Source organism: Megascapheus bottae, chromosome 13, assembly GCF_031878675.1.
Source record: "Megascapheus bottae isolate mThoBot1 chromosome 13, mThoBot2.hap1, whole genome shotgun sequence".
Taxonomy (NCBI): domain Eukaryota; kingdom Metazoa; phylum Chordata; class Mammalia; order Rodentia; family Geomyidae; genus Megascapheus; species Megascapheus bottae.
This window is the reverse complement of record NC_143521.1, coordinates 29,279,591-29,304,826: the sequence shown is the minus strand read 5'-3', so window position 1 is coordinate 29,304,826 and position 25,236 is coordinate 29,279,591. Positions and strand designations below refer to the sequence as shown.

The 25,236-nt window shown below is 39.4% G+C and overlaps 2 protein-coding genes across 4 annotated transcripts in view; both read left to right on the top strand.

Moving 5' to 3' along the window:
• Positions 1-15,249, top strand: part of Srp72 (signal recognition particle 72) — a 30,199-nt gene extending 14,950 nt beyond the window's left edge. For both annotated transcript variants that reach the window (XM_090343540.1, XM_090343541.1), the window contains 10 exons: positions 579-707; positions 1,585-1,657; positions 3,923-3,987; positions 5,873-5,968; positions 7,278-7,381; positions 7,480-7,557; positions 8,907-9,044; positions 11,190-11,227; positions 12,448-12,607; positions 14,094-15,249. In XM_090343540.1, the coding sequence (XP_090199666.1) occupies positions 579-707; positions 1,585-1,657; positions 3,923-3,987; positions 5,873-5,968; positions 7,278-7,381; positions 7,480-7,557; positions 8,907-9,044; positions 11,190-11,227; positions 12,448-12,607; positions 14,094-14,271 (1,059 nt within the window). In that variant the 3' untranslated portion in view covers positions 14,272-15,249. The remainder of the gene's footprint in view (positions 1-578; positions 708-1,584; positions 1,658-3,922; positions 3,988-5,872; positions 5,969-7,277; positions 7,382-7,479; positions 7,558-8,906; positions 9,045-11,189; positions 11,228-12,447; positions 12,608-14,093) is intronic.
• A 2,901-nt stretch (positions 15,250-18,150) lies between these two features.
• On the top strand, positions 18,151-24,755 carry Arl9 (ARF like GTPase 9). Of its 2 annotated transcripts, none has more exons than XM_090343550.1 (4): positions 18,151-18,842; positions 22,072-22,231; positions 23,498-23,673; positions 24,463-24,755. In XM_090343550.1, exons 1-4 carry the CDS (start codon positions 18,438-18,440, stop codon positions 24,640-24,642), a joined length of 921 nt encoding a protein of 306 aa, XP_090199676.1. In that variant the 5' UTR covers positions 18,151-18,437; the 3' UTR covers positions 24,643-24,755. The 2 variants fall into 2 exon arrangements, with proteins under 2 accessions (XP_090199676.1, XP_090199677.1); XM_090343551.1 differs by lacking the exon at positions 18,151-18,842 and adding an exon at positions 18,936-19,162.
• The last annotated feature ends 481 nt before the right edge of the window (positions 24,756-25,236 follow it).

The window sequence follows — 25,236 nt, the reverse complement described above, 5'->3', positions numbered from 1 at the left end:
CAAGGTACTATGTCTTGAGGCACACCTCTGGCTTCTTGCTGGTTAATTGAAAATAAAGAGTCTCACAAACTTCATTTCTAATCTCAGTTGATATAGATGCAGCCAGGGTAACAGTCAAGATTATAAATGCTCCCTTTCATTTTAGTTCTGCATAAGCAGAAGTTACATATGTTGAGGAGACTGTGTACATAATATGATCTTGATATATGAATTGTGAACTTTATGTAGAGCATAAGTTTTTATTAGAAGAGTGTGAGGTAGTAGTGCTTTTATTATTTACAACTGAGTCATTAATACTTGATGTATTATATTTTTAAGCCTAATTTAAGCATTCAAATGAACATTTAGAACTTTTACCTAATGAGTTTTAAAATTCATAGCCTAAATTCAGAAAACAGAAGTCTTTTGTTGTAAGTAAACTTGAAAATAGATGCTATAAATCAAAAATCAATTTTGATTTTCTAACCCTTTGAAGTTTTTAATTTGAAAAAAAAAAAAACTAATGCCCCCATCTCTCTTGGTTATTTAGTATTTAAGTTCATTAACCAGGATTTTCTTACGTTGGGATCATTTTATAGGCAGAACAATGCCGAAAAATATCCACCAGTTTACAGTCTCAAAGTCCATCACATCTCCTTCCTGTGTTAATCCAAGCAGCCCAACTCTGCCGTGAAAAGCAGCACACAAAAGCAATAGAGCTACTTCAGGTAAAGACAGTATACTTGAGTTTTTAATGAGGTGTCAGCTTGTCATTTCAGTATGACAAGCCATAAGTTAATAAGTAATATGTCACTATATAAATTCCAGAGTCACTTTATTAATTTTTAGGTTGTAGCTTTATTTTATGTAAAATTTCATCATATAAATATTAGTAATAAACCTTAAGGAACACTTGTTCAAGATTCACTAAACATGAAAAAGAGGTTTGTGTTAGTCTTGAAATATTGAAATATGGGACTGGGAGTTTAGCCTACTGATGGAATGCCTGTCTAGCATGCATGAAGACCTGGCTTCTATTCCTCGGTACCATATACGTAGAAAAGCTGGAAGTGGTGTTATGTCTCAAGTGATAGAGCACTAACCTTGAGGAAAGCCCGAGGACAGTGCTCAGGCCCTGAGTGCAGTCCCCAGAACTGGCAAAAAAAAAAAAAATACTGAAACATATGAAACACATATTCCATTAATGTGTTCTCTAATGAATCTTACTCCAAAACTAACAGTGAGGGAGATACTACTCTAGTTCTGTTACATTATATATATGTAGATAATATTGAAAAGTTGAACAGGTAAAATTAGGACCATCTTGATAGGTAAAGATGCCTATCAGCCCCCTTCCCGTCCCCACAAAAAAAAAAACAAACAAACATGGTAATCTTTTGTTTCTTTGAAATGATTTCCAGGAAACTTGGCAGTGCTGTGTTTACATCTAGAGCATATCTTTATAGCAAATTGAATGTAGAATAAAGTTTTTCTCAAAGTTTGAAACTTTCAGATTGAGTCTAAACATTTTATATAGCTAAGATAGGTAATTATATATTATCTGCAATTGTATAAATGTAATTTTTTCCCACCCAAACATTTTAGGAATTTTCAGATCAGCATCCTGAAAATGCAGCTGAAATTAAGCTCACCATGGCACAATTGAAAATTTCCCAAGGTATTAATATTTAAGTTAAGATTCTGAATAATGATAAAATGTAATTATTGTTTGAAAACCAAAGCTAGATGCTTATGATCTCCAGATTTGTAATGAGGTATATTTGGCCCTTACAGTAACTCCTAAACTGATAGGACAATTTCTACTCAGGGCCTTAAAGATCAGTAGAAGCATAGCATTTCTGTGTTTCAAAAGACTGCAGTTAATTTGTGTTTCCTGAGTATATCGTATATAGGAATACTTGGTCAAATTTGTATAAAATAAGAAAAGGGCTACTTTGTACTGTGCTTTCCAGTGTTTGACAGATTTGCCCTTACCACATAGAATTTACTAAGAACTGATCTATTTAATTTTATTAGAAAACTTCTGAGAAAGCCGGGCAAGTAGCACACACCTATAATCCTACCTACTCAGGAGGCAATTCAAAGCAGCCTGGGCACTAAAGACTCTGACACTCTTATCTCCAATTAGCCACTAGAAAATGGCTGTGGCTCTAGGGGTAGGGCAGTAGCCTTGAGTTGAAAAGCTCAGGGACAACACCCTGGCCCAGAGGCCAAGCCCTATGACCCACAAAAAAAAAAAAAGAAGAAAAAGAAGAAAGAAAAAAAAAACATTTCTGAGAATATCTTCAAACTAAATTTAAGGGACTTGGGTTGGCTAGTGTTAGCTACTAGCCACATGTAGCTATTTGAAATTTGAGGTAATCAAATTTTAATTAAATTTAAAATTCATACCAGGTATCAGCAAATGCCTAGTTCCACCTACTCAGGTAGAGGCAGGATTATCTCAGGTTTGAGGCTAACTTGGACAAAGTTATCAAGATCTTAGCATAAACAAAAGGGTTGTAGGCATAGTTCAATTGGTAGAGCAATTATCCAGCCCTAGTCTGTTCCAGTCCTCAGCATACAACAAAGCAAGGTAGATGACAAGAATTATAAAATGGATCCTAGTGGTAGGTGGATGGAGAAGGATGAATATGGTCATAATATATTATGAACATATGTGAAAAGGGAGCAGTGAAGTCTGTTGGGAACGACATGGGATGAGGAAGTGGTGAAGGGTTTGATTCTGGTCAGGATACACGGGATGTATATATGAACGTGACAAAATGAGACCCCTTGTACAACCAATTGATGATGATTACAGAATGTGGCAAGCATAAAATTCAATTCCTTAGTTGTCTTAGCCACACTCCAGAAATTCAGTAGTCACATGTAGTTGATGGCTGCTTTGTTGGATAGTACAGATAATAGGACATTTACAACATTGCAGAAAATTTTACCATATAGTTCTAATGGTTTTGTTTTAAAGAATGGTAAGCATATTACTGAAGTTTGCAGTGAATGAAAAGTAAATATTAACACCACAATTTTTCATTGCAGTTGTGTCTATAGTAATGTATTTCATGCCATTAGGGAAGGCCTCTCCCCCTCAAATTGCAGTCAGGTAAAGGAGAACTAAAACCTACCAAACTGGAGTTGCCATTGCCTTTCTTTGTGAGATTATGCAAGTACATTATTCCTTCACAAATCAATTTCCTTATCTAGCCAGGAGCTGGTGGATCACTCCTGTATTCCTAGCCACCCAGAAACCTAAGATCTTCAGTTTGCAGTTCAAATCCAGCCCAGGGAGGAAAGTCAAAGAAACTCTTAGCTTCACATAACCACCAAAATATGCTGAAAGCAGAGCTGTGGCTCAAATTATAAAGCACTTAGCCTTGAGCAAAAAAGCTGAGTGAGGACAGTACCCAATCCCTGAGTTTAATAAGCCCCGGGATTGGCACAAAAAATGATGAATGAATGAATGTTAATTTTCTGTTTTTGTTATTTTATTTTATTTTTTTGCCAGTCCTAGGGCTCGAATTCATGGGCTGGTTCCTATCCTTGAGCTTTTTCACTCAAGGCTAATGCTCTACTTCTCGAATCACAGTTCCATTTCTGGCTTTTTGGTGGTTAATTGGAGATCAGAATCTCAGGTTTGTCTGCCTAGGCTGACGCAAACTCACATGCTCATATCTCCACCTCCTGAGTTCTTACGATTATAGGCATGAACCACCTGTGCCTGGCTGTGAATATTAATTTCCTTAGCTGAAAAAATGGATTATACTGTTCCCCAAACCCTAAAGCTTGTTTATTTAAAGATGGTACTAAATAATATTTATTATTCTTTCCTTAGGATAAGTGAAAGGAAGTAAAATTTTCTTTTATTGTTTTTCCATGTATGCTTGTTTCACTGTGGTGCTAATTGTGCTTTTAATCTCTGAAGGTAATATTTCCAAAGCATGTCTAATATTGAGAAGCATAGAAGAATTAAAGCATAAACCAGGAATGGTGAGTTTGAAAGCAAAATATTCTAAAAAGGTTGATGGAATTAAGTGATCAGTCCATTTACCTATCTCATCTCTTTATTTTCTACTCAAGTTTATTAAGTAGGAAGTTCTAGGAATTATTAGCAGTAACTTACTTGGAATAAATTTAATTCTTTCCTCTATCTTTTGTTGGTTTATTAGTCAAGCATGGCAGACACTATTTCAGCCTTAAGTTAGCAGTGGAAGCCAACTTCAAATAATCTGAGATCTAAGATGTAGGACATTTTTTTAGCCTAAATTATTTTAATGATATCAGTGATTTGTTGTTGTTAATTGATTGCAGGGCTTAAACTTAGGGCTGAGGCACTGTTTCTGAGCTTTTGTGCTCAAGACTGGCACTTTACCATTTTGAGCTACCATTTCAGCTTCCAGTAATTTTTGGTGGTTGTTGTTGTTAAATTAGTAAATTTGATTTTTAGCTCTCTATATATCACAGGATTGATTGCTAGTGGAGCTATTTTATAATAGAGATTATTTCTTTGGTGGTAAGATATAGATCTGTTTATTGAATTGATTAATTGATTGCTAGCATGTGTTAGTTGAAAACAAGGAGAGTTTTATCATATCATTTTCAAACTTTTAGGCAATATATTCCAAACTCACCCCGTCTGTCAGTCTCCTTTACCCCACTCTTCACCTTCTTAAACAATTTCAAAAGGTTTCAGTGTTCTTTTTTTCATACATGGAAATAAACTACTTTGATCATATTCTTGTTCAAATTAATCAGTGTTTATATTCAGTCACTAAATGAATATGAGTGTAAGTAAAGTGTTTCTAATATTTAATATCAGGCCTTCTGTTTCCCTTTAAGGGTTTATTCATTCCATGTAGGTTGTTGCCATAGTTGTGCATGGTTGTAGTCCCTTTTTGTCCTCTTCATATCAGTTCTCTTCATATGTTCATATCTCCTGGCTTCCTTTCATTCCTGATATTAGCTGTTTCTATCTTTTCTCTTTTTGTTCTGATCATTGTAATCAGAAGTTTATTTTTAGAGATCCAGCTTCCTGTTTTTGTTTCTTTCTATGCTAATCTTCTTTTCCTGCAAATCCTCCTCCCTTCCATTCTAACCATCTATGCCTCCTTACTGTCCCTCAACCATAATCAGTCATTTTATGCAGCTCAGGCTACAGGCAACTAGCTTATCACAAGAACTGAGCCACACTAGTATACACCTCATTGATCACACAATGTCCAGAGATGTCTTAAAGTAGTAAAACTTTGTCTAAACACTTGTTTTCAACTTCTGAACTTAAACTGTGAACCAGCAATGCTTTGGAAGAAAGGTTTACTTTATAGTGACATCTTTCCTATTTTGGAAACACTGTTGTTCATAATATTTTTAGGAATAATGTTACTGTGCCCTCTAAAAGGAATAATTGTTATGATAAGTTAGGTTTGTCAGAGAGTATAGTGACCTGTATTTACTATTTCTTAATTTTTTTTATTTTGTAAGAGACTAATTAGCAATGAAGAAAGGATACAGCAGTATAATCATCTTTACAAAAATGTATCTTCAAGAGTTAAAATACTAGCTGGGTACCAGTGTCTCATGCCTGTAATCCTAGTGATTCAAGAGGCCAAGGTCTGAGGGTCAGAGTTCAAAGTTGGTGTGGGCAGGAAAGTAAGTCTCTGAGACTCTTACCTCCAGTTAACCACCAGAAAACTGGAAGTGGTGTGATGTCTCAAAATGGTAGAGAGCTAGCCTTGAGCAAAAACCAAAAAGGAGCTCAGGAGCAGCACCTAGGCCTTGAGTTCAGGCCTCACAAATGCCAGAAACAAAATTAAAAAAGGTATATTTGAGACTGAAGAGAAAATTTTATTCAATTTTTTTTCCTGTGGATGTGTAGGTATCTGCACTAGTAACCATGTACAGCCATGAGGAAGATATTGATAGTGCTATTGAAGTCTTCACACAAGCTATCCAGTGGTATCAAAACCATCAGGTAAATGACTAGAATGTTTTAAGAGTTGGTTTTATGTTAATTTTAAACAGCCGTAGTGGTGAACTCAAAGGGTCAGAAATTGAAGAATGTCAAGTTTAAAAACTACAATGCTAAGCTGGGCACGGTGGCTTACACTTGTAATACTAGTTACTCAGGAGGCTGAGATCTCACTGAGGATCGAGATTCAGAGCCAGCCCGGGCAGTAAAGTTGGTGAGACTATCTCCAATTAACCACCAGAAAACTGGAAGTGGTGCCATGGCTCAGAGGGTAGGGCGGTAACCTTGAACTGTAGAGCTCAGGGACAAAGCCCAGGCCCAGAGTTCAAGTCCCACAACCAAAAAAAAAAAAAGGTGTGTGTGTGTGTGTATGTATATATGTAAATATGTGTGTATATTACTGTTGCTAGATTATCAAGTACTTGTTAAAGTATTCCAGGTTCAAAACAAGTTGCAAGAAATGGCAAAATGGGTTGGGGAGGCGGTTAGAAATCAAATTCAAGCACTCTAATCCTGAGTTACATCTCCAGTTGATTTATATTTTTTGTATTTGCTTCTTCTGTGTGTCTGTCTCTGCATGTATTTGTATGCATACTCTCAAGTAAGAATTATAATAGCACATGATTACATATAAGAACATACACCTTAAGTGGATAGAGGACCCATGGTGGTAATTACTGGAACATGTAATAATGGTTTATTATGTCTCTACCTAACAGAAGTATCTTCATTTTTTTCTTTACATAGACATCATCCACTTGCCATCATCCATCCTTCCATCCATACAAGTGACATTTATACTTAACTACTATTAGCAGTGGAGGGGCAACAGTGTTCTTAGAAGTATTACATGAAATTAATGCTTGAGAACTCTGATGGCCTAGCTCTAAGATTTAATTTTACTTACATCTAATCTAAGCAGGTCTGGTTTATGATATATATTTTTTTTATGCCAGTCCTTGGACTTGAACTCAGGGCCTGAGCACTGTCCTTGGGTTTTCTGAAGGCTAACACTCTGCCACTTGAACCACAGCACCACTTCCAACTTTTTTTTTATACGTATGTGGTACCAAGGAATTGAACACGGTTCTTCGTGCATAATAGGCAAGCACTCTACCACTAGACCAAACTCCAGCCCCAATATATTCTATTTAGGTTCTAGTCTACATTCTTAAATTAGTGATTACTTGTACTAATTTCTGTGCTCACTTTCCCATGTGTGTAGTATAATTTTATTATTTCAGATATTAAATAATTCGATACTTACGACTTATTTCATATTTGGCTTGACACTTTCTGTTTTTAACCTTAGCCTAAATCTCCTGCTCATTTGTCCTTGGTACGAGAAGCTGCAAACTACAAACTCAGATATGGGCGGAAGAAGGAGGCAATTAGTGACCTAGAACAGCTATGGAAGTAAGCTTGAGAAGTGTTGATATAGATGTCCATATTATAATGTTGTGTTTTCCTAAGTTTTGTAAATGGATTAATAACCTTCTCATTTCTTCATTTAGACAAAACCCAAAAGATATTCATACCCTGGCGCAGCTTATTTCTGCATACTCACTTGTGGACCCAGAAAAAGCAAAAGTGTATCCTTTTCATTGGTTATTCTTTTTTGTTGTTGTTTTGCTGCCAGTCCTGGGCTTTCGCTCAGGGCCTGAGCTTGTCCTTGGACTTTTTCAAGGCTAGAGCTCTACCACTTGAGCCACATTACCACTTCTGGCTTTCTTCTGTGTATGTGGTACGGAGGAATTGAACCTGGGTCTTCATGCATGCTGGACAAGCACTCTACCACTAGGCCAAACTCTCTTGGCCTCATGGTTATTCTTTACAGCAAAACAGTAGAGCTCTTCTGGTACTTAGTCTGACCAGGTAGTTTTTCTGTTGTCAATTTCAACTAACACATCCCTTTCTAACTAGTTGAAGAAAAATTGAAATTATTAATATGATTTAAAATACAGTGAAAAACAAAAATGCAGAGTGATAAGGTCCACCTTGGGATAGTTTGACCCAGAATCAAAAGTAAAAACAAACTGTAGCCCTATATTTCTCCAGAATTGTTACTGAGTAAATAATAGCCAGCCCCCCCCTTTTTTTTTTGCCATTTACTGGTCTTGAACTCAGGTCCTAGGCACTGTCCTTGGACTTTCAAGGCTAGAGCTCTACTACTTGAGCCACAGCATCACTTCTGGCTTTTTCTATGTATGTGGTACTGAAGAATCAAACTTGGGTCTTTGTGCATGCTAGGCAAGCACTCTACCTCTAGGCCAAACTCCAAGCCCCAGAGTTGTGCATTGATTTGGAAATGTTACTCTGATTGAACTATTGGAGTCAAATGTCCATCTCAATTACTGTTAAAAGGATTCAGTATTGTTACTGAACGTGTGATATACATACTATTCAAATCAGGATACACTCCCTAAATTGATGTGAAGTGGCAGATGCTTAAGCAGCCAAAATCAAAGCCTTTACCTTGAGCTAGCTTGTATTTTCTTAGCTTGGTAAGTTTTTGGAACTACCATGATTAAGTTAAGGAGTAGATGGTTACATTTTGACTCTTCAAAATGATGAGAAGGACTCAGGAAAAGAAAGAAAGCAATTATTTTTTGTTCTTTTTTCCTTTCTTGTCAGTAACTTGACCCAGGCACTGCCCCTGAGCCTCTTTGTTTTCAAGATTAGCACTGTACCATTTTGAGCCACAGTACCACTTCCAGTTTTTTGAGTAATTAATTGGAGATAAGAGTCTCATGGGGACTTTTCTGCTGGGGCTGGCTTCAAACCAAGATCCTCAGATCTCAGTCTCCTGAGGAGCTAGGATTACAGGCTTAGGCCACAAATACCCAGCAATTTTTAAAATATGAAATATGCTGATCTTGTGTCATTCCAATTTTAGAGACAGTTACGTATATATTGTTCCTAAACTCCTCTTCTATCACAGTCTTAGTAAACACTTGCCCTCTTCAGATAGTATGTCTCTAAAAATAGATGTGGAGGCTCTTGAAAATTCTCCTGGTGCTACATACATTCGGAAGAAAGGTGGAAAAGTTACTGGAGACAGTCAACCAAAGGAACAAGGGTATGTTTTTCTTTTTTTGTTTCCTTTTTTGAGACAAGATCTTGTTGTATAGCATAAGCCAGCCTTGAACTTACTGTGTTAAGTCATGCTGACTTTAAACTCAAGGTGCTCTTATATTAGTCATGTATTCCTAAGGGCTGAAATTACAGGTGTGCAGTACCACTTTGTGTTTTTCTTAATTAAAAACAACTTAATTTTCATTCTAAAATGTTCTCTCTAATGCTATTTTTTTTTTTTTTTGTCGGTTGTACGGCTTGGACCCTGGGCCTGTGCGCTGTCTCTGAGTTCTTCAGCTCAAGGCTACTGCCTTAACCTTTGAGTCACAGCACCACTTCCAGTTTTCTAGTGGTTAATTGGAGACAAGAGTCTCACAGACTTTAGTGCCTGGGCTGGCTTTGAACTGCGATCCTCAGATGTCAGCGTCCTGTGTAGCTAGGATTATAGGTGTGAGCCAAGCCACCATGCCCTGCTTTTAATGCTAATTTTAAATTATTTAAGAAATAAAAGATAACTTCAAGCCAGGATCTGGTGGCTTGTACCTATAATCCTAGCTACTCAGGAGGCTGAGATCTGAGCATCATGGTTCAAAGACATCCTGGGCACTAAAGTCTGTTAGACTCTTATCTCCAATGAAACACACACGCACACACAGAAAGTGAGGGCCTGGAGTTTGGCTTAGTGGTAGAGTGCTTGCCTAGAATGCACAAAGACCCAGGTTTGATTCCTCAATAACACATTCTTAGAAAAAAGCCAGAAGTAGTGCTGAGGCTCAAGTGGTAGAGCTCTAGCCTTGAGAAAGCCCAAGGAGAGCACTCAGGCCCTGAGTTCAAGCCCCAGGACTGGCCAAAAAAAAAAAAAAGAAGAAGAAGTAAAGATGAGGTTCAAAGTGGTAGAACACTAGCTTTGAGCAAAAAAGTTCAGGAGTAGCACCCAGGCCCTGAGTTCAAGCCTGATACCTACAGGGGGGGGGGGGGAAGCACACATTTTTCTTCTTCTTCTTCGTTCTAGCTTTCAGAGTGATTGACAATTTTTTTAATGCTTTTTTTATTTCCTAGGCCCCTTTCAGTATCTTTCCATTTTACTAACATACTTAATAAAGGTTTTACATATATAAAGGTAACATAAATTCATAGGGTTCAGAGTTTGAAAGATGTTATCTGGGAATGGAGCTCAGTGATATAACATTTCCTAGAATGTAGAAGGGTCTTTACTTAAATTCTCAGCATCACTGAGAGAGCAAAAAGAAATCTGAAAGATAAAATTAAAGTTAAGTCGTCTTCCTCCTACCACTGTCCAGTATAACCCTGTACAATGTAACTTGTTTGGAGTATCCGTGTGTGTGTGTGTGTGTGTGTGTGTGTGTGTGTGTGTGTGTATTTTTTTTTTTTTTTTGGTGGGTCATGAGGCTTGAACTCACCCTGGGTACTGTGAGATAAGAGTCTCAGGTTCTTTTGTGCCTGGACTGGCTTTGAACCTTGATCCTCAGATCTCAGCCTCCTGAATAGCTTGGATTACAGGCAATAGCCACCACACCCGGCTTTATTATAAAATTTTATTACTTAAATTAGAATAGGAAAGATTGAATTCAATGCCATCTCAGAAACTGACCTTTGTATTTCTTTTTCTTGGTATTTTGTTGTTGTTTTCTTCCCCTTCCCCTCCCCTCACAGTCTTTACAGCTATTTTACGTAAACATTTTCTTCTGGTAAAGGTTCTAAACTCTTGCCAAGTGTAGATAGATTAAATTAACTTACTCTGAGGTTATAGATTTGTAAGTTTATATAAGTTACCTAGCATACTTTGAACTCTATTAAATACTTTTTAGACACTGTTTAAAAGATAGCTTTGTTAACTGGTTTTAGAAGGTAACCAATTTACACTGGAAAAGTTTTAAATTAAGTTCAGTGTGTGCCAGTTAAGTTTTGCTCTGTGTAATTGTTATGTAGTTTCTGAAAACAATTATTGCCTCTTTTCTAAATTACCTTTTGGAAATTACAGTTTCTATTGTGATTGAATTTAAATGGTATTAGTATTTCAGGTAGTTTGTTATTTGGCTTAAACCCACATTTCTGACAAACCACCCAGTTGGTTATCTTCTACGTAATTACTGCAAGGATAGTAATGATTTTTTCCTTGTCTTTTCAGACAGGGAGATTTGAAAAAGAAGAAGAAGAAGAAGAAGGGTAAGGTTTACACACACACACACACACACACACACACACACACACACACAACTTAAGGAGTGCAACTTGAGTTTAACTGGTAAATTCAGATTGTTGCCATAGTGTTCTTATACTGGGCAACTGTGACTTTAACATACCAACCTAAGTTTTTCATTTACAAAGTCAGATATCATACTATGTAGCTCAAATAATGAGATACTAATGGTAAAGTCCTAGGATAGTACCTACTATCCAGTAAGTTACTAATATTTTAGGATCTTTTGGGTATAAATATAGAAGTCCTTCAGTGTCACTTAGGAAAATACACTATTTATAAAGTAGCTACTCAGGAGGCTGAGATTTGAGGATCAGGGTTCAAAGACAGCTTGGGCAGGAAAGTCTCCAATACAACAATCACACACACACACAATAGCAAGCAAGAAGTGGCAGTCTGACTCAGGTGGTCAAAGTGGTCAGCCTTGAGCAAAAAGGAGCCCAGGAATAGCATCCAGGTCCATAGTTCAATCCTAGGAGCAGCAAAGAAAGAAAAGTTAAGTTTCCATCAAGGTTGGTTGACTCAATAGTAGTCGTATCTCTTTGTTTTGTTCTCATAATGTCAGAGCATGTTTGCTGGTAATAAGGTCACATTCTTATTACTTACATCTGGCAGAACAGATAGGACTCTTCTCTGGACTCAGCAAGCCTTGTTATGTATCTTGAACCACTCCCCAAAGAGTATTGTGCATTGATTGGCTTAGGCTGTGTGTCGAATCGCTGTGCATGGCATCATCTAGTCAAGAGATTATTTCTGAAGCCACCTACCTATTCCTGTTTTTTTTTTTTAATCAGTGGGGGCTTGAACTCTGGGCCTGGGCTTTGTCCCTGAGCTCTTCAGCTCAAGGCTACCACTTACAGTTTTCTGGTTTTCTTGTGGTTACTTGGAGATAAGAGTCGCATATGGACTTTAGTGCCCAGGCTGGCTTTGAACCACAATCCTCAGACCTCAGCCTCCTGAGTAGATAGGATTACAGGCATGAGCCACCATTACCCATAAGTTTCATATTTTTATGTAGCTATATCCTTTATGGCCTCTGAATTTTGTTACGCATAGAAATAAGGTCTAGATTATATAAATGAATTTTCTTAGACAAATCTTATTTATAGTCTTTATCCCTATATTGTTTAAACAATCCTAAAATACTAACAATATAGTTCTCATTTCTTTATCACTTGTTATTCAGGAAAGCTACCTAAGAATTATGACCCAAAAGTCACCCCAGATCCAGAAAGGTGGCTGCCAATGCGGGAGCGCTCTTACTACCGAGGAAGAAAGAAGGGTAAAAAGAAGGATCAGATTGGAAAAGGGACACAGGGAGCAACTGCAGGAGCTTCCTCTGAACTGTAAGTCACAGTACCACAATAGGGGTCTCTTCTAATGTGCACAGTGTGGGTTCTTTCTGAGATTGTTTCAGAGGTATTAGTGAGAATCTGCATATGCATCTGCATTTATTTGCATATATATATGTGTATACATCCCTATGTATATAGTTACAATGATTTTTTTTTTTCTTTTTTGTGATCATTGTGGTATTGAGGTTTGAATTCAGGGCCTTGTACTTGCCAAGGATGCACCCTACTACTTGAACTACTCTGCCAGTTATCTTAGATACATGTTTGTAATATAAAAACTATTATAGGGGGCCAAGAGTTTGGCCTAGTGGTAGAGTGCTTGCCTAGCATGCACAAAGGCCCAGGTTTGATTCCTCGGTACCACATACATAGAAAAAAGCCAGAGTGGTGCTGAGGCTTAAGTGGTAGAGCTCTAGCCCTGAGAAAGCCCAAGGACAGTGCTCAGGCCCTGAGCTCAAGCCCAGGACTGGAGAAAAAAAAAAACTATTGTAGGGACTGAAAGTATAGCCCAGATAGTTTTTTCCTAGTATTCACAAGCTCTAGATTCAATTGTAGAACCACATACAAAAATAGGTAGGTAAGTAGGCATGCAGGCAGGCAGGCAAGCAGATAGATGTATTTAAATTATTTCTACATGCAATTATGGATCATTTAATATTTCTCAAATTGTTAGATTTGTAAAATTTGGCATGTATTATTACTCTTTTTTTGTTGTTGTTGCAGTTTTTTTTTTTTTTTAATTTTTTTTTTGCCAGTCCTGGGCTTGAGCTCAGGGCCTGAGCACTGTCCTTGGACTTTCTCAAGGCTAGAGCTCTACCACTTGAGCCTCAGCACCACTTCTGGCTTTTTTTCTATGTATGTGGTACCGAGGAATCGAACCCAGGTCTTCATGCATGCGAGGCAAGCACTTTAACCACTAGGCCAAACTCCCGGCCCCTGTTGTTGCAATTTTTTATTAGTATACATTAGCTCTACAAGGGGACATTTCACTGACATTTCCACAGATGTCTACAGTGTATTCCAACCAGTCAACCTTCCCCATGACACTTCTTCACCCTTTCCCTATTATTATTATTTTTTGCCAGTCCTGGGGCTCAAACTCAGGGCCTGAAGCACTATCCTTGGGCTTTCTCAAGGCTTAGCACTCTACTACTTGAGCTACAGCACCATTTCTGGCTTTTCTATGTATGTGGTACCGAGGAATGGAACCCATGTCTTTGTGCATGCTAGGCAAGCACTCTACCACTAGGCCAAACTCCCAGCCCCTTTCTCTATTATTTTTGTCTTTAGTTGTAAATTAGTATAAACATATTATTGGAAGGAAAATGGGGAGTTGGGGTATCCATTCTGCAAGAAGTAGAGAATCCAGAGGAGCATCTTAGGTGTAGAAAGTAAAGCCATTGCTCATGTATTTTTATACTCTTTTCTCTTGTTAAATTTCCAAATTATCGAGACTTTTCTGGTCTGATGGTTTCAGAGATGCTAGTAAAACTGTGAGCAGTCCACCCACCTCCCCAAGGCCTGGCAGTGCAGCAACGGTGTCTGCCTCTACAAGTAACATCATACCCCCAAGACACCAGAAGCCTGCAGGGGCTCCAGCAACCAAAAAGAAACAGCAGCAGAAAAAGAAAAAAGGAGGAAAAGGTGGCTGGTGAATAAAATGTTTTTGTTGGAGGCTGTTTTTAAACTATTGACACTAGGAACGTAATAAAGGTAACACAGTAAGAAGCACAGAACTTCTCTCTTCCATCCCCATCGTTTCATAAAATAATTTGTTAAGTATCTGGTAGGAAAATATCTTCAAACTGCCTAGTCAGACTTGGCTTGTGGAGTATGAGGACTGAACATGATTGGGCGGCTGCTACCTAGATATCTGTTGCATCCTTTATCTTTGTGTGCTGATTCATTTTTCCTTTTTACAAATAGGCAGGTTATGAGTTTTCCCAGGATTTAAACAGAAACTGTTTCTACTGTTTTAATTGGAGTCTAAAACACTTACTCCTATTTATATCCCATTTTAAATTATGTCTTAAGGAGGCCCTAGGAGACTACAGGTAACATCTTCTAAGCATTCCAAATATTTGTTTAGAAATATCATGTGATGAAAAGGGACCTTAGTAAAGAACCAGTAATATTCTTCATTTAATGTAGCCACAAAAAGACTTGTGTCTGAATTTTAACCATGCATTTTCTGGTATGTGATACTGGAATGTAGGCTATTTCATTTATATATTAAAAATACTATATGGTCCTTTATGTATGTCCCTAATCATTTTCAGATTATGTTAATATGCTGATATAGCAGCATTAAAGACCTCATAAAAATCCATCAATGTTAAAATAGTTGACTTTTAGACCTAGTGGTCTGAGGTCAGATGAATTTGGACTATCAATCAGAAAGATATAATGGCCCCTATCAAAAACATAGACATTGACTTCATTATGTAAAGAGGAAACAGCATCAGGCAGTATTAAATTTTAATGAGTGTTTTGCCCAATTAATTGCTACTCAAATGGCTCTTCTTTCTACTTATGGGTTATAACCATTGCCATTCTCAAAATGATAAATGTATTTTACAGTTGGTGTGTGATGTAAATGCTGCTCACTTCTTTCCTTGCTTACAAGCCACCTTCACATTGGGATGCGTACCCTTGTTTAGTATTCATTTTATGCTGCCCAAGATATCATTTATTTTAGAATTCTTTTTCCTTGTGATCAGATTACTCTGTTCTTGTTAATAAAGTGCTGCTGTGTTTGACTGAATATACTTACTGAAACTTTGAGTTTTCTTTTTTTAAAAAAAACAAAAAACAAAACAAAACAGCTTGGGCCTGGAGTGTTGCCTAGTGGTAGGTAGAGTGCATGCATGAAGCCCTGGGTTCAATTCCTCGGTACCACATACACAGAAAAAGTAGAAGTGGTGCTGTGGCTAAAGTGGTAGAACACTAGCCTTGAGAAATCCCAAAAACAGTGCCCAGGTCCTGAATCCAAGCCCCAGGACTGGCACAAAAAAAAGGCTTTTCTCTTCTACAACATAAGAAATGGGTGCTGTATTACAGCTGTATAATCAGAATCTGCATTTCACATCTAAATAAGAAATCATAAGCTAAGAATGATTAGGCATAATACTTTTTTGAGCTTCACAGAGAAAATCTGGTTAAGAATAATTCCCCGTTAGAGGAATAATTGCTTAGGTTTCCATAAATTTCTGTGATTAAAGATAGCTAATTTTCTAAGTTAACTAAACAACAAAATCTTGCAAAGATGACTCATCATTGAAATTTTTGACCCAAGATAGAATGAAAATTACATTTCTTTTTCAGTTTTTGTTGTTAGTAGCCATCAATATTGTTAGTCTTTGCTAAGGAATGGAAGCCTGGGTTCACATAAGTTATTGTCAAATGAAGTTAAACATCTACATTAACTTTCTAGTCTTCATTTTCTGTTTTGGACAGGCCTTTTTTACCCAGTGACATATATACTGTGTGTGTGTGTACATATACATTTATAAAAATCACTGTGGATATATCCACTCACTGGCACATTTTAAAATAAAACATTCTAACAGTGAATATGGATAAAGGTGTTTTGAGTATTGGAGTTTTTTAGAGTACTTCCTGGTTTGTATATTTTTGTGTATGAGGTTGATGTCTGTATCAGGGCCTTGTATTCTTGCCTTTTTTTGGGGGGAGGGGTCGCGGGGCCTTGAACTCTGGGCCTGGGCACTGTCCTTAATTTCCTCAGCTCAAGGCTGCCATTCCACTTTGAGCCATAATGCCACTTCTAGTTTTCTGGTAGTTAATTGAAGATGAGTCTCATGGACTTTTGTGTCCATGAACAGAACAGGCTTTGAACAGTGATCCTCAGATCTTGGACTCCTGAATAGCCAGGATTATAGGCATGAACCACCAGCACCCAGCTCTTTCTGCCTAGGCAAGCTTTGAACCTTGATCCTTAGCTCTCTGCCCCAAATAGCTAAGATTATAGCTTGAGCCACTCAGGCACAACATGATTGGTGTATCTTTTTTAAAAAATTTTAACAAGTATCTAAAATTGTCCCCTAATTTTATCAGCAATGCCATAAAATTAATGGTGTGTGTGTGTGTGTGTGTGCACGTGTGCGTGTGCACATGTGTGTGGGCACACTAGGGGCTTGAATTCACTGCCTGGGCGCTGGCCCTGGGCTTTTTTGCTTAAGACTACCACTTGAGCCACAGTCCCACTTCTGCTTTTTTGGTGCTTAATTAGAAGAGCCTCTTGAACTTTCTTGCTCCAGGTAGCTTTGAACTGCAGTCCTAGGACCTCAGCCTCCTGAGTAGCTAGGAGTGGCTCATGCCTGTAATCTTAGCTACTCAGGAGGCTGAGATATGAGAATCGTGGTTCTAAGCCAGCCTAGGTAGAAAAGTTCCCATGGGACTCCAGTCAACCACACTGGAAGTGGTGCTGTGGCTCAAGTGGTAGAGTGCTACCCTTGAGTACAAAGAGTCTCATGGAGAGTAACCAACAACTGACAAAAAAATAATAAAAAATAATAAATAAAGCAACCCCCCCCCCCACCAAAAAGACATCACTCAAGCCTTCTGGAGTTGCCATTCAGTTGGTTTTTTACAAGCCTGTTTGAAGCAAATCAGAGAATGGAGAATTAGTTTATTTCATGCAAAAATGAAAGTATCTGTTTATCTTGCACTGAGCTCTTAGGCCTACGAGGTCAGCATTTTACCACTGAGCTATAGCTCACCCTTCCTGTCCTAAAAACCACCAACAACAACAACAAGACTTATACTACTATAGAGTTCAGATGAATAGAAAATAGCAGATGCTGGTGGCTGATGCCTGTAATCCTAATGACCCGGGAGGCTGAGGTCTGAGACTCAAGGCTCAGAGCCTGCCCTGGTAGAAAAGTCTGTGACTTTTATCTCTAATTAACCATCAGAAAACCAGAAGTGGAGTTGGGGTTCGAAGTGGTAAAGTGCTAACAGTGATCAAGAAAGCTCAGGGACAATGCCCAGACCCTGAACTCAAGCCCCACAACTGACAAAAAAAAAAATTGCTGGTGCCTAATTTACCATGTACAGATCACTGGAGTGACGAGACTGTATGAAACGATTTGGGTTTTCGTGTTAAGCCATACTAGCAGCCAGAATCCTGATGGGCTACTTAATTGCCACAGATTTTTTAATCTCCAGGGTTTGTTTAGTTTTGTTTAAGCAAAAAGCATTAGGATTTTGATACCAGTTATTTACATTACTTTTTATCCTTAATCCTTGATCACAATACAAGATAGAGGTCAGAGTAAACGGCTCCAGGTAGTGAGCTGGAGCGGCCTGGGAGTGCTGGGGACTGTCCCCTAGGTGGTGACACCAGGTGGCAGGGCAGGCACTACTGTCGATGCCATAAAGATCAGATACTCAGATACCTTGGGGCCCATCTTTCAAAGAAAACTTTGCAATACTTGGCCAAGGCAGAACCGTGCCACAGCTCGCCACTGCGGAGAGCATACGCCATGTCCCGTTCTTTACACTGGGTTCTCCCCACTCTAAGACTGGAACTCCCCAACGCCCCTAGCCGGCCTGGGCTCTCTCCGAAAGCCCTGCCCTTCCCTCTATCGTTCGGGGATCCCCCCGCCCCCCAGTGAAAGCAGCCCGTGTTGGGTGAGCGAGCCCGGGCTGCGCGCCGCCCGTCACCCGGCTGGCAGCCCTGGTGACGGGGTGTGGCGAACGCCCAGGACATCTACGTCTCCACCCCACACCCCTGGCCGGCCACTTCTGCTGCGCGCTGGCGCGCTGAGCTGGGGAGAAAAAGAACACAGGGCTGCTGGGGATGGAGAGGGGGAAAATGAAAAAAGAGAAGGCAAAGGAAGCAGAGAAAATTAGGGGAAGAGGAAGAGAAGACAAAAAGAAAGACGTAGAGAAGTGCAGGGACAAAGACAAGAAGGGGAAAGAGAAAGAAGGGAAAGAGAAAGAAGGGAAAGAGAAAGACGGGAAAGAGAAAGAAGGGAAAGAGAAAGAAGGGAAAGAGAAAGAAGGGAAAGAGAAAGAAGGGAAAGAGAAAGACGGGAAAGAGAAAAGCAGGGAGGTGTTAATTAAGAGAAAAGAAGATGAGAGGAAGAAAGATCCAGTGAAGACAATGGAGAAAACGAAGGAACAATTTAAAGAGAAACAGGAGAAGAAGAACAATGAAGGAGACATCTTGACAAATGCCCTGCCCTCACCACAGGCTAGAGTGGTAAGAGACCCCCAAGGCAACCGGAACCCCAGTCTCCAAGGCCATTGTCCGAGGCCAGACCCGGCGGGGGCTCTGTTACGTGTCAGCCCCAGGGCCCCCGGGAGGGAATCGGGGCTCACCAGCAGCTTTCCCTCTGGATGGAAGGGGACGTGCCAGACAGCGAACACCCCACCACCCCCTCTCCCTCTCATCCCCGGCCCTGGTCAGCGGAGGACCAGAGAGCTCACCCGGACTTCGCCGGCACTCTGGGAAGATCTTATTCCTCTTCTGCCTGTCTGCCCTCCAAAACCCCTGCCCCTTCAGAAGCCTCTGCCCAGCAGGTTCTCTTCGCCTAGTGTATTGTTCGTTGTAAGGCACAGGGTTTCCAAGTGTATCCAAATGTATGACCGGGCTCTTTGCTCTTTTCCCTCAACACTGGCTATGCATGGCTTCCAGACTACCAGCACCCAGAAGGGAGTGAGACAAACTTTTCCCTGACAGGTCTCAGAACGCACAAGCGGTCCACGCGATGGCTCAGAGTTCCTGGGGTTCCTGCTGGCTCCGTGGCTGTGTTCTGGTTCTAAACAATTGGAATTTTTTTTTTTTTTTGGTAGTGAGGCTTGCACTGTGGGCCTAGGCACTGCCCCTGACCTCTTCAGCTCAAGGTTAAAGGTCCTACCACTTGAGCCACAGCACCACTTCCGGCTTTCTTTCATTTTGGGGAGGGGAGGTCATGGGGTTTGAAATCTGGCCTGGGCACTGTCCCTGAGCTCTTCTGCTCAAGGCTACCACCCTACCCTGGAGCCACAGCCCCACTTTCTGTTTTCTAGTGATTAACTGGAGATAAGAGTCTCTAGGCTTTATATTGCCTGGGAAAGCTTTGAACCTATCCTCAGATCTTACCCTCCTAAGTAGCTAGGATGACTTTTTCTATGTATGTGGTACGGAGGAATGGAACCCAGGGCTTCGTGGATGCAAGGCAAGCACTCTACCACTATGCCAAAGTCCTGACCCAACAATTTCAATTCTTAAGGGAGACAGTCTAAAAGTGACTAAAGGCAGAACTTTTGATAAAGAACATAATGTTCACACATTTTTGCACTCGACTCACAATGATCTCAGGACAATGATGGATAATATTTATATTTATGTTTAAAATATTTAGTTTATTTTTTATCTTTTTTTTTTTGATGCTGAAACTTGAAGACAGGGCCTCTACACTTGTCTATCACTGAGCCCAAAGCCTGTGTTTCAGCCTGAAAACAAAGCAAAATGTAAACTATGAGGGCAGAATTACTAGGTTGGATAGGTTTCAGGGCAGCAGTGTGATTGACTGCTATCATTGAGTAGGTGACTGTTTTTAACACAATATTTAATGAGACCCAGGATGCCATTGTTTTAGGTATCATTATAAAAGAAAAAGTACTGCCTGTCAGTATAAAATGCATCTTGATTTCAGAAATGTCCAAGTGGAGGGATATTCATCTTGAGTGGACCCGACTAGGGATTGGGGGGACTCTTACACCATAGTCATTTTTATCTTCTTGTTTAAGATTACATTAGTTATACAGAGGATGATTCACTTCCATTTCCACACCTATTTATAATATATTCTAATCAGCCTCACTCCCTCAATCACTGTTCCCCACAGCCATTTTTGGGTGTCAAATATGCAGTTTGAAAACATCCAGGGAAGATTCTTGTGTAATAAGTCCTTCTTCTTTGGCATATCATGTCCTCAGAATGGCACTGTGACACTTACGTATGGATGGGCAAGTGGGGTAAAAGGGTGGAGGTAGGAAGTGGCTCATAAAAGTATCATTGCATCAAGCTCTCAGTCCAAGAACATGTACTTTTCTTCGTCTTTATGTTTTGGACTGGCACTTTGGAGCTTTGACTTTTTTTCTCTCATGGTTCCAGTCCTACAATTTGAACCTCACCTCCAGATCTGGTTTATTACTAATCAGTTGGAGATAGGTGTCTCAGATTTGTCTACCCAAGCTGGCAAAATTTTCAGAGCTCAGCCTCTTGAATAGCTAGGATTATAGCCATGCTTCCTGCCAACTTTTCTCTGAGACTGGCATTGACTCAAGATCTTTTTGATCCCAATCTCTTTAGTTAGTAGCTGAGATTATGTGTATGTATCATTTTCCTGCCCCTAGGCTGCTTCTTTTTAAAATTTGTTTCCTGTGTACTAGACTTTAACATTAGATTGTTTTTGTGGTCCGGGGACTTGAACTCAGGACCTACGCACAGTCCTTGGGCTTTCTCAAGATTAGTGCTCTACCACTTGAGCCACAGCCTCACTTCCAGTTTTTTCTATGTATGTGGTACCAAGGACTCAAACCCAGGTGCATGCTAGGCAAGCACTAGGCCAAACTACCGACCCTAACATTAGATTTTAAAACTAATACTCATGTTATTGAGACTAATTAAACAATTTCTGTAAACTTACTTTTTCATGTAATTATATTTATATTAAAAACATATGATAGGAAATATCCAATTTTACAGGCAAGATAAATTAATAATAATGAGCTTTTAAATGGTTGCATGATAAGTAATAAGCTATCGTGGTCTTGAGGGAAAAAAGGGGTATTAATAATAATAATATTTTCTAAAAAAATGGTTGCATGATGAGTATATTAATACTTGAACCATTGAGGTCCCAAAATCCCAAACACCACACTAAATTCTGCTACAGTTGCCAAGAGATGTAAACTCAAGATAACAAAGTCTGGAAAATGACCCTGAGATCAATGATAAAATATCAATGTGTATATTATGTATCTGTGTTACATATATACCATAACTTTATAACATATATAAAGTATTAATAGACTGACCAAGAGTTAAAGTGAATAAGATATATGAGATAAATATCACATATGTAGTAATGGCAAGTTATATGATGTGAACTGGTTGGTACTGTGTGTCTTAGACTTATTACATTTTTTTGTTTTATTGGTTTGCAATTCTATGATTATATTATGCCCATCAGAGGCAGGAGTCAGGGAATCAAGGCCCTAAGTTTACCAAGTTTACTAAGCTAGTCCTGGGGCTTGAACTCAGGGCCTGGGCACTGCCCTTGGGCTTTGTCAAGGACAGAACTCTTATCATTGAGCCACAGCACCATTTCCAGCTTTTTCTGTGTATGTGGTCCTGAGGAATTAAACCCAGGTCTTTGTGCATGCTAGGTAAACACTCTACCATTAGGCTAAACTCCCAGCCTTACCTTTTTATTTTGCAGGAGAAAAATAAGGTCCTAGTACTTGGCCTGGATGGAGCAGGAAAAACCAGCCTCCTCTACTCTCTAGCTTCCCACAAAGTCCAGCAATGTGTGACACCCACCCAGGGTTTCAATGAAGTTTGCATCAACATTGACAACAATCAAATGAAGTTCCTGGAAAGTAAGCTCCATTTCTCACTAGTTTGGGAATAGCCATTTTTCAACTTCAGCCAGACATGGCATGCTCAACATTGGGACCATGAGAAAAGTATTACTAATCAGATTTTCCTAGACTTTTAGGATACAAATGTAGTTTAATATCAAGGTGCCTGGAGAGGGGAGCACTTTCTGAGATTACTGACATGAGCCTTCATACCTAACCTATTATTCTTCCCCACCCCCACCTCCAATCCAAAATGGGGGGAAAAAGGCCAGTGGTAAAAGCTGGGTTCTGGTAGCTCATGCCTGTAACCCTAGATACTCAAGAAGCTGAGATCTTGTGAGCAAGTAAGAGTTCAAAGCCTGCTGGGGCAGATAAGTCCATGAGACTCTCATCTCCAATTAAACACCAAAGGATCTGGAAGTGGAGCTGTGGTTCAAGTGTTTGAGTGCTTGCCTTGAACAAAATACCTCAGGGACAGAGCCCAAGCCTTGAGTTGAAGCCCTAAAGCAGGCATACACTCGCGCATGCGCGCGCACACACACATATATGCTCAGTATAAAAGCCGTTCTTTAGCTTGTGGAAAGTACAGAAATAGGTGATCACACACAGAATAGCTATGAATTATAGTTCATCAACACTTCCTTGTAGAAGGAAAAAAACTTACCAAGACATGTGAAAGGGTATCAATGTATGTGAATTAATGCACCTTCTATCTGGCAAATATCATGTAACCCTTTTGTTAATTACAATAAAAAAAGAAGGAAAAAAACTTAAACCCATTATACATATACTATCATTATCTAAAAAGTTTCCTGAGAAGAGTCATCGGAATGAAATTCTGTAATCTAAAAGTGGTTTCCTCCCAAGGAAAACACCTGAATTAAAAGGAGAAATTAAGCCGGGCGTGGTGGCTCATGATTGTAATCCTAGCTACTCAGGAGGCTGAGATCTGAGGATGAAGAGCCCAGAGACCCCGCCCAGGCCCAGACTCCAAGCTCCATGACTGACAAAAAAAAAAAAAAATGATTTTCGAGTAAATGTGTTCTAACCTGTCTCCTTTAATGATCTAATTACCTGCTCCCTTTACCCAGCTGCTGGGTCTGCTGTGGTGTAATGGGTCAGAAGATAGCATTGTAGTGGTTGGTGTCTACACACCCATCTCTTGTGATTCCAGAATGAAGGGTAATCACCAAATGTTTCCCAGTAACTCCGAATTGTCTTCATTCTTGCACAGCAATAACTCTGTGATGTTTTGATGTCTTCTTCCTATCCTGTTCTCTGCAGTTGGTGGCAGTGAACCTTACCGTTCCCAGTGGGAAACACACCTGTCCAAAGGATTGCTGCTCATCTTTGTGGTAGATTCAGCAGATCACAACCGATTAGGTGAAGCTAAGAAATACCTTCATGAACTAGTCAAAGCAAACCCAGCTCTACCTCTAGTGGTGTTTGCACACAAGCAGGTAAAGTAAAAATCAATCTGTGTAGACAGGAGTTGTACTGAATATCTTAAGTGTGTATACAAAAAAAAAAGTGTTCTTTTAGCCAGGCAGCAGTGGCTCATACCTGTAATCCTAGCTACTCAAGAGGCTAAGATCTGAGGATCGAGGTACAAGGTCAGCCCAGGCACAAAAGTCCATGAGACTCTTATCTCCAATTAACCACCAGAAAACCAGAAGTGATGCTGTGGCTCAAAGTGGTAGGGTGGTAGTCTTGAGCTGAAGAGCTCAGGGACAGTGCCCAGGCCCTGAGTTCAAGCCCCATGACTGACAAAATAAATAAGTATACTTTTAATCACTAGATAAAAATATTTAAGTATGGAGATGATTATTCATATTTCTGTGCCTTAAAAATGCTTTGTTTCATGCTTCATGCATGGGGGGAATTCAGCACTATATGTTGGAATAAATCAAGCTTCTGTTCATAAATATAAATGTCATCATTGATCCTCTAGAAAACAATCTTGAAATTTAAGACAATGAAAAAATATTAGAAACTGATTAGAAAATTAATGTATTATATTGACTTAGCTTCATCCCAGAAAATAATGTTGTGAATAACCCAAACACTGGAATTATCCCGGTGAGAATATTTACAGTCACACAGCCACTAAAGTCATGATAATGTGGACACAGTGTCCTCTGTATTAAAATGGGAGAGTCATTGACAGCAATAAGTAAGAGCAGAAAGGAATTATATCTGAAAGCATTACAAAATAACCATCTTTTTTTCTCTTTCTCTTCTGGACGAAGGACCTTGAAGCAGCCTATCACATCACAGATATCCATGATGCTTTGGAATTATCTCAGGTAGGAAATGACAGGAAACTGTTCTTGTTTGGAACTCAAGTAACTGAGTGTGGCTCAGACATTCCGTCCACTTTGCAAGATGCGAAGGATCTGATTGCACATCTGGCTGCAAGTTCTCAGTGAGCAGGACCAGGGCCACTGCGCAGCTCACCATCTAGCTCATCATCACAGAATGTTGTATGCTAGTCCTGATGCCAAAGGTTTCCACTCTCAAATAAAAAATAAGCCATTTCCTATTTTCTCAATGCATGACATACGTAGAAAGATAATGCGAATTCATTAAAATGATTTCCTTGCTTAGGTTTTGAACTTTAAAAGTATTTGTACAACAGTGTATTTGTGGAAAAGGAATTGGGACTTATTTTTGGTGTCAGGGATAAACCCATCACCTTGTACATGCTAAGCACATGGACTACCCACTGTACTTCTACCTCCAGCTGTGGGATTTGGATTTTTTTTCCCCTCCTACCAGGTTTTGAACTCTGGGCTTTGAGCAGTCCATTTGTTTGCTTGGCTGGTAGTCTTATCACTTTATGCCATGCCTCCTGCCTGGCTTTTTGCTGGTTTTCTTGGAGATAGAGTCACACATATAGAGTCTTTCTGAGTTGAGTTATCGTGAAACTACAGTTCAAGCCTCAGCCTTTGAAGTAGCTAGCATTACAGGTGGGAGCTACTAGAACCCAGTTTGGTTGAAATTAGAACTTTTTTTTTTTTGCC

Coding starts and splice junctions, on each gene's coding strand:
- Arl9 (XM_090343550.1), top strand. CDS start 18,438: ATGGAGAGGGGGAAAATGAAAAAAGAGAAGGCAAAGGAAGCAGAGAAA. Junction 22,232..23,497: donor TCAAATGAAGTTCCTGGAAA/GTAAGCTCCATT, acceptor TGTTCTCTGCAG/TTGGTGGCAGTGAACCTTAC. Junction 23,674..24,462: donor TGGTGTTTGCACACAAGCAG/GTAAAGTAAAAA, acceptor TTCTGGACGAAG/GACCTTGAAGCAGCCTATCA.